This window comes from Cloeon dipterum, chromosome 2 (assembly GCF_949628265.1).
Source record: "Cloeon dipterum chromosome 2, ieCloDipt1.1, whole genome shotgun sequence".
NCBI lineage: Eukaryota > Metazoa > Arthropoda > Insecta > Ephemeroptera > Baetidae > Cloeon > Cloeon dipterum.
The window spans coordinates 21972317-21981558 of record NC_088787.1 but is presented as its reverse complement, the minus strand read 5'-3'; the positions used below and the strand labels follow the sequence as shown (position 1 = coordinate 21981558).

Here is a 9242-nt window from a genome sequence, read left to right as displayed (position 1 = left end):
AAAGGCGCTGTTTCGCCGGCTGCATGCAAAGTGCAACAATAAAATTGCAGCTTGGCAGGCGTCCGTCATGTTGGCCTCGTCATTGGAGCTGCTCAATTAATTCTCGGGGCAAATTAGCGCTGGCTGGCTGAGGCGGCCCCGTGTTTTTTGTGCGACTTCCTTTGTTCTTTTGTTGTGTGTGTGCTGCCGAACACACAGACTAGCTCGGGCCGACGGAATTGGAAGAGAAAGAAAGAAGAAAGCCCTCTCTTTCTCGCTCATTGTGCAAAAGTTTGCGACACAAAAGCTGTCGAGAGAAAGAAACAGACCGCATAATAAATTAATAATGAAATGGAAAAGAGAAAGAAATGCGCGCGCGCCGCTTGTTAAATTGTGTGTTGCACTCGACGGCCGAGCAAAACTTTTAGAATCAATTAGAACGCACGCCCGACGAGAATAAGCCTTTCCTCCTCTTTCGCCCATTAAAAACTCAAAAATTCGCCTTTTCAAGTGGAAAACTGCGGGCCAATTATCACTCGGAGTAGGAAGCTTATTCAATTTAAAATTCGCTAATTGTTTCTAAAAAATAAAGGAGCTTGTTAAGAAGATAGAGCAGCTCTTTTTTTGTCAGACTAAAACATTTTATCTCCTTTGGAAAGCATGAATTTTCATCAAGACGGAATTAGTTATTAAGTAATTTATCCATTTTTTCGGGCTCTTCTAGAAACCTAAAGCTATAAATTTTATTGAGATAAGAAATTTTTTATTTTATAACATCAAAAAGTCAAGCCCATTCAGACGAATTATCTGCTGGTACGAAAATAGCATTTTGTCTACACGAGCGCAGAATAAGAAAGAAAATAGATCAATCCAAGGTGAAAAGCAATTTTTATAACTTTTAATTTTATTGTATTTTTTTTTGTCTCGGACTTCCTTTAAATAACTAGGTGGAAGAACATTCAAAAGTTCGAGTAAATAATATTAAAATTATATTCATCTTTGGTGTGTTTTTTAATTTTATCATTATAGTACATGTTTAGCAGTAATTCGATAGGGTTTACCGTAAAAAAATAGAATTATTGGTGGTGAACTTGTTTACTCGAAGCTCTAAAAGGTTGAATGCCAGATTTGGTTGGAGATTGAATAACATCAAGAAGAGTATATTTTTAGCTCTGTTTGCGTCACGCATTTGATAAACGGAGGTCTTTGCTATTCTCTCAATTGTTTTACAGTTCTATTTTTGGCTGAAGCTCTAGATGCAATTTTTGTAGCCTGGAGCAAAATTTGGTAAGTTTGGTCTCTAAATGTCTCTGCTCCAATTAATGAAAAAGCAAAGTAAGATTTTACCAGGTTTATCGTAACCTGCTGAGACTTCTAGTCCGAATAGAAACAATTAACCAGAAAAATTAAGAGAGAGAGGGAGAGAGACCGGCATAGGCCTATAGCTCAAGGAAAATGTTAAGGGGGTAAAGAAAAGTGAACGAAAATTTTTATACAAAATTTGGTAAAATATTGTAGCTTGAAGTAAAGTTGTCAATATTATATTGTGAACATCTGAATTTATTGATCTTTGATTTATGTCTGTTGTACACTCTCGTGATGAATAAACTATTCGTTCAAAATAAGAATAAAACATTTTTTAACATTCCTTTCGTTTAAATGGCCAAATCTATGGTTCATGCATTTCGACTGGACGAGGTGTTTATGGGCAACGTCTGTTAAACAACAAGACAAATATAAGCGGATGAATAATTCAGTCATGGCCGGCCACGCACTAGGAAACAAAAGGCCGGCTGCAAAACGACAGATTTATGCGGAAATGTCGCGAGAACGCGTGCGTGATTAATGCGCTCGGCGGGGAGCGATGAATTTTAATTCCGCGCCTATGCCAGAGCAGCCTCCGCAGAAATGAATCAAACAAAGGGCCAGTCGCATGGTCGGGGCTCATCAGAGAGGATGAGACGCAAAAAAGCGACTGGACGCTGCGCCAAGAAAGAGCCGCGGGGGCTGCGGCAGCACTGGCCGCTAACGCAATTTGCAGGGCCGTTAATTGCCAATTTATGGCGCCGGTTGATCTCAATTAAGCGAATCGCCTCGTGCATAATTGACGATCGGTCGGGCAGCCAGGGCAGGGGGCGAAGGGGCGGCCGGGTGTCGTCCAGGTAGGAGCAAAGGAGAGCGAAATAAATGATGGGCCCCTTGTAATCCGGCCATACTTTTATGCCGCGTGAAGGTTTTATTAGAAAAGGAGGCGAGCAGTGTGCGGCTAAAATATAAATATTACCCTCAGCTAGCAGGGAAATACTGCATCTGCTCCTAGGCAATATTTCTGCCTCGCATCGCTTTCATATTTAAGAATTTCCACACGCTGCAGAGCCGCCGGACAAATTGTGCGAGCGAGCCTGGTAAAGACCTATGCCTGCAGATTTATCGGCGCCCCGCAGCAGGGCAAAAATAAATGTATCTTTCCTCTCTCTTGCTCTTCTGCGGTGCAAAGTGCGACGTTGGTTTTGCCGATGAAATTTGCTGCATCGAGTGATTTGCGGCCAATTCGAATTGAAACTCATAACTGGGGACAAAAAGAGGAAATCGTACGTGCACTGAATCTATTGGTGGCTTTAAACACTTAGGCAGGGCTTAAATAAATGTTGAATTGTCCTGTTCCTGATTAAAAATTAAAACGTTTTGTCCTGAACTTGCTCAAGTATATTAAAAAAAATTTAAGTTGCACAAAGAAAACTTCCAAGAAATTTCAGATTTTTTGCTGCCATTTTGAAAATTATGTAAACAGCAGAAAATAGGATATATGAGACACAGAAGGAACTTAATTAAACAAAGAAAATCACCAATCAACTCCGTCTGGATTGCAAGTCGCTGGCTTTCAATGAGGAATGTCCGACTTTTTCGTTTTCTAATAGTAAGTTTATTGTGTTTTCTCAATTCTAAATTACATTCTAGGATGGAGATAGATGAAATTTTGCAACATATCTTTTTCATAGAGCAGCTATCACAGCTTATATCAAGGTTCAGGGAAATTTTCCGATCTAGATTTATTTTTGTTGTGAAATCTGATAGCCTTTTGTGAAATTTCGAAAAAGAGGTGCATTTTGTCGTAGGAAAAACAAGTTGCACAAGATTCAGTTTCCCCGCCTTTATTATTGTGGTCAGAATGAGGGCAGTTTTAATCGTATTCAACGCCCGGTGATTCATAATCCTATATTCAGTTGAAGAGGCCTAAGGAACTGAAACAGCCACTGTCTGGCACAGGAATATTTTTGTCATCCCAATTTCACTCTCAGAAATTTTCAAAATAGCAAATTTCTTCAATTTTTATTTCCTGCCTGCCTGGTTGAGTGTGATTAATGTTTCTGGGCTGTTTCGCTGATTGAAATCAACAGTTTGGAGTGGACGGTGCAGTCTTCATGCTTCCTGTATTTCGGCCGCGCATGCTAATGGTCCGTGAAAACACGGCCGTGTGCGCGGTGACGCGCCAGCCTTTTGTTTCCCTCGACAGGGGTGGCGCGCTCTCGGCGCCCAAATACCTCATCGCACCGCCGCCTTTTGGCAGATGCGCTCACTCGCGCCCCGCTCCAACCCTCCCGCCCGATTCCACCCTTATTTCGCGCGCACGCATACGCCACAACTCTCCGGCAAACTGCTGCTGCTAGTCGCGAGCTGGCTCGGACGGGATCACCACGTCTGTTCCTTATACCTCCATTTTCCACCAAAAAGAAAAAATGAGGCTGATTTAATTTGATCGATTTACTAAAACCTTCACACAAAAATCCTACTTAACTATGTATGATATAGTAAATAAATATGCCCATCAATTTTATTAATTGGTGTCCTTAAATTCAAGAACAGCAATCTTAGGGTTTTTCAACGAAACAAAAAATTTATTTTGTAATTTGACAAATTTCAGTATTTTGTTGCATTTTTTGTTTCCGTTCTTCAGACCTTTTCAAAATATAAGCAACATATGCTAAAGCTTAAATGAATTTGTAAAGATTCAAGCAGGATAGAAAGGAACAGGATTTAAATTTAGTGCTGAGTAAAATTGTTAATTATTACGAATAGCATTTTTCTGTTATGATATTTCAGCAAATTCTCAAAAGATTTTATTTAATATTTGTCTAGCCACTCCCACTTTCAAACAACATATTTGCTGTTCTTTGCTTTGAGTATGATTTTTTTTTCATGGGCTAGTCAATCATTTGATTAAACCAAACTATAAACTAATTGTTTGTCGACCAAACTAGCAGCGTCCTCGTTGCGTTTGCAAATAAGATTTGAAAGCAGAAGCGTGTGCGCATGTGATCATAATGCAATTTTCATTCCGGCTCACCAGTCAATTAATCCACCACCTGCAAATCATTTTGCATAACTCGTTTGCGTGCGGGGACTCTTGTTAATTGGATGAATTAGCGTGGTTGATCGAGAGGGGTTGGGTTGGAGCTTCGTTCATTTGTTGGGCACAGAGCCTTTTGCGAGCCTTGCAAGCGTTGAAATTATTTCTCATTAATCGAGTTGTTGTAGTTCTCGTAGCAATTGTACCGCGAGAGCAAATTAATTGCATTCTGCGCGCCTCTACACCACATTCTGATATATCTCGCTGTTCATGCTTGCATGAAAATGTTTAATTATTTAAAGCATACATAATGGTATGGAAAAAATTAATAAAAGAATCAGAATGTTTTTTGCTGACCCAAAAACCTGAATTTTTTTCTTGGGGGCCATCTACTGCCTTTTTGGGGTTTTGTGGTTTTGTTTTTTTTTAACATTTCCCCTTTCCAAAATTAAGTGGCAACAGTTGGATTTTTTTCATAATTTCAAGACTTGTAAAATTTGAAAAATTATATCGAAAGCATTTTAACTTGTGTTTTTCAACCTTGCAAATAGCTTGAGAAAATAACTAAAGTGTTTAATTTAAAAATGCCTTTTTTACTCTAGGAAGCTTATTTCAACCTTTTCAATTGCATTATAGAGGCAACAAAGGGCGGCCAAAGAGTGATTCGAAGGTGGTCGATGCGATGCACAGAATTTTTGACAATATATTTCGGAGCAAAATGCTGTGGAAATAAACATACCACCAAATCCAACTCAAAATTGAATGCTGAGCTCGAATCTGTCAATAAAAAATATTTTGAGCATTTTTTTAGTTATTGAATAGGTAATTAAAATAGTAAACTGGAATTTAAATAACACAAACAAATTCAAAGCAAAATTTGCTTTTAATTGAGTAAAAAAATTAATTTGCCGAAATAAATTGGAAAAGCGCTAGCTGTTCAAACAATTGTGCAACTACGTTTCTTGTTGCCGACATTTAATAAAACTTGTATCCGCATAAAGTGGATTTATTTGCGATTACTCTATTCCATTTAGTTTTATTTGACATACAATGATTTTTTAAAAAAAAATCAATTAAGTACACTGATGAGTAATCGGTTTAATAATTCAAGCAATACAAGAAGACATAGTACATGTGTTGTCTTGAGACTGCAGCAGTGCACTCGAGATTGGAAAGGGGCCGCAGCGAAGCAGGCGAGGGCGATGAGCAAAAAGTAATAATTCGACCGCAAAGCCTCGCACCGGCGACGCTCACTTGCGGTCGGCGGTAATTGGAGTAAATCACATTTTTGGCGCTCGGCTAATGAGCAAGGAGGCCGCTCGAGAGTGCAATAAAACGGCCGGTAATTAGATTATCACCTCGAGAGGCGGTGGCTCGTTTGTCTCGCAGACTCGTCGTCGTTCATTTCTGCGAATGGAGGTCGAGCGGCGAGTCCGGCAAGTCGGGGGATTTAATGAGCCGGGGGATGCAGCTGCGTGTTTGCTCTTGGATATTTGCCATTAGCCCGCCGGCGGCTCTCGGCGCCGAATTATTTTGTGCGTGGCCAAATAATGCGCAATAAAACGCCCTCGGCGAGAGTAGTGATAATTTGCAACCCCTGCCCGCCTTCTCCGCGTGCCTGTGTGTCTCAATCGATTTGCACTAAGGAAATCTCGGAGACGAGCTTTGATGAGCCCTTGCATTAAGCAGAGAGAATGTCGAGCACAGCGTGTTTTGCATACCATCTAAAAACTAGGCAAAGATTCTCAAGTTCGTAAATAGCCCAAATTATTAGCTAATCTTGAAATTTTTAATATAAAAGAAGAACGGACAAAACAGCTAATTATCTTGAGATCCCCATCCGACTAAATTTGATCCCACTAAAAGTAAATGTTCAGACTGTGGAAATAAATTGCATATTAATCATTTTACAACATTCTGGGAAAAGTTAATTATTTTGCATTATAAAATGGTAATACAAGGTGATTTTATTTGGTTTCTATGTAGATAGTTGAATATTTTGGGAAAATGTATCACATGAGATGGAAAAATAGTTGATTTTGACATAAAATCCGGAAATAATCCGTCGCATTCTATAGGAAATAAAAAAATTGGAAACAATTAAATATTTAGAACAATTTTATTAAATTTTTGTGCCTGACATTTTTAAAAGAGATGAAACAGAGGTTAGGAAAGGATACGTCGTCAATCTCTTTATCATGTGCTCAGTAAATGAGTTCAGTCGATTGAATTCAACGACTACGCCAGCTCAACATTTCCTGCAGCTAAACTCACTGTTTTTTACACTGCTAAAATGAGGCTCAAAAGGCCGACACAGCTGCTGTCCCGTACAAATACGTGCAACTAAGTTAATTTTCATCCAATCCTGATGAAGAAAATAAATAAAGTAGAATAATAATTAGCAGTTTGAAGGCATATTCTAAAAAAGAGAATTATGCCATGATCTTTAAGACCTCGCATAAAAACCCTCAACTTTGAGCAACACACCTCGCTGCGAGAGGAGGGCGTGTTCGCTATGTGGGCTGCGTTGGGTTGGGGCTGCTCTCACCTGCGGAGGGTCGAAGGTGGGCGCCGAGCGCGCGCGTCCTGCGGTGGCGGCGATCGATGCTTGCGCGGCCGGCACCACTACGGCGATCCACATGCATCGCAACTCGAGCAGTCGTGCTTCGACTTCGGCTGCTCGCGGATCGGCTGCCGCGTTGCCCCTTGCACCTTCCCATAGCACTCGCGCGCTCGCACCATGCCCGCCCTGCTGCCACTGCTGCTGCTCCTCGTGGCCGCCTCCGAGGCCGCCATCCACGGTGAGTACCAATAAGCCCAATTGAATTTTTTCAACGAAATTTACTTTATTCAACGACGGGTATTGTTTTAAAGCATTTATTTTTTAATTCGGAATATACATAATTCTGTCAAATAAATAGTATATTTTAAAACTATGTAATTTGTGGTTTGATGGTTTTTTGTAATCCCTACATATTTTTTTAAATAAAAATAAAACTCCAATTTTTAAATACCTCGTCAGAAGAAAATTCGAAAGTAAAATATTTTAATATTAAAAATTTATTGTTTTATTAAATTAAATAATTTACTATTGACTATTTGCATGCCTAGGTGACCAAAAAGTTAATTATAATTAAAACCCGGACCGCTGAAAGTCGGATGTGGCAATTTTAACTAATACAGTTTTATTGTAGTTTTGATATTCCACTTGGTAAAATAATTTGTATATCTCACCCATAAATTAAAAATTTAATATTCAATTCGTGCTTCTGGTTGAAAAAGAAAAATTATTTTAGCACCGTTAAAAAGAAGTTATCAGGGCTGACAAGTGCAGCTAACAGTAGTAATTCCAACGAACGCGACGCGAGAGAGCGTCTTGCGGGGCCGGAGTTGAGGGCACCAAGCTCTCACCTGCGATGATAAAGTAAATTCGATGCAAACAACAATCCAATATGCCATTCGCAAATTGGAATTTGCATACTAATTGATAATTGCGGGCGGCAGTGTGCGGCGTCGTCGCGTGTTTCGCCGACTTCATTTGCATGGAACACAAATTGAAATGCCCCCGCTTATACACGTGCGATAATTTCGTTTTGACGACAGACATCCGCGCGATTATTGAGAGAGAGCCATATGCTCGCGAGTGGAGCTTACGCTGTCGATTGATGCGTCTCTTGAGCTTTTATAAATGATAAAAATTGCTAATATGTTTTTACTTGGATTTACAGGAGCAACCTTAATAAAAAGGATGGAAATTGATTTAAAATGTTTATCAAAAGTTAGCTGTTGGCTTGAAAAATAATTTAAGAAATGTTCAAATAGTTAAATTAGGACCAAGTAACAGCTAAATTTTAGAATTTTCCAAATTTCTCATAAAATTGAACAGTTGTCAATGATTTTTTCGATCCTCTTCTCGCAATCAATCGAACGGTGTCAGATTTATGAGTCAAATTTCTTACTGGCGAAATAAATCCTGATTTTTCAACTATAAGACAGTGCTTGTCGCTAGATTTGAATGCTAACTTTCGAGCCGGTTTACTCAGAAATTAAATGGCCACCAGGGTAAATTTTGATTTCTTAATATTGAAAGAAAGAAATGGTTTTTAGTTCAGCATGCGTTAATTTCCTAACCTGGAGATTATATAATAAATATTTTCAAAATAAAAATTCACAGGAAAAAATTATGCAAAGGCCACGTTATATGTACATTTTTATCTTTTTTGGAGTAACAGGTATGTAGTAATAATTATTTATTCATTTCATTCGCATTTCTATCAACATTTATTTATTCGTTTTAATTCATGAGACTAACATTTAACTGCATTTTTTTAAACATAACGTTTTTCTCCAACTAAAATGGAACAAAAATAGAACCGCACATATTAAAACTAAGATTAAAATCATTGGAAAGAAAAACATATATCGCATGAATTTGAACAGGTTTTACACCAAGAGAAAGGGCATTTTAAGTGGAATTGAGTTTCTTGTTTACTGTTCGTTAAATTTAAACACAATCTTAGCGATATAAAGTTCTAAATTATTTTATAATTTACAAAATGATCTGCGTTCGTTGCATGTAAATAGGATAAATAGTATATTTTCTACAAGTAAAATAGGCTACACATGGTCGATTATATTTTTTTACATGGAAGAAATATGTATTTGTAAATTAAATTAAATTATCTCAAACTTTCAAATAAAGCCAAAGATTGGTAAAAAAAATTTAGTTTTTGTTTCACAAATCATTTTAAATAAATTCCAAAAATTATAAATGTATCAATTGTTTATTTAGTTCATTATTACAAAATTACGCTCAAAGAATAAAATCAATTAAGGGCAAAATATGACTGGACTAACTGGATCTGCATAAACGCAATAAACAATAAATGAAAAATTTAGTGTTAAGATTAAGTTG

At 38.1% G+C, this 9242-nt stretch overlaps 1 protein-coding gene across 1 annotated transcript in view; it reads left to right on the top strand.

Annotated features, from left to right (window-relative positions):
- The first annotated feature begins 6975 nt into the window (after positions 1-6975).
- The window catches only part of LOC135936067 (lachesin-like), a 69462-nt gene continuing 67195 nt past the window's right edge, over positions 6976-9242 (top strand). The window contains exon 1 of the mRNA XM_065478749.1: positions 6976-7128. Coding sequence (XP_065334821.1) covers positions 7068-7128 — 61 coding nt within the window. The 5' untranslated portion in view covers positions 6976-7067. The remainder of the gene's footprint in view (positions 7129-9242) is intronic.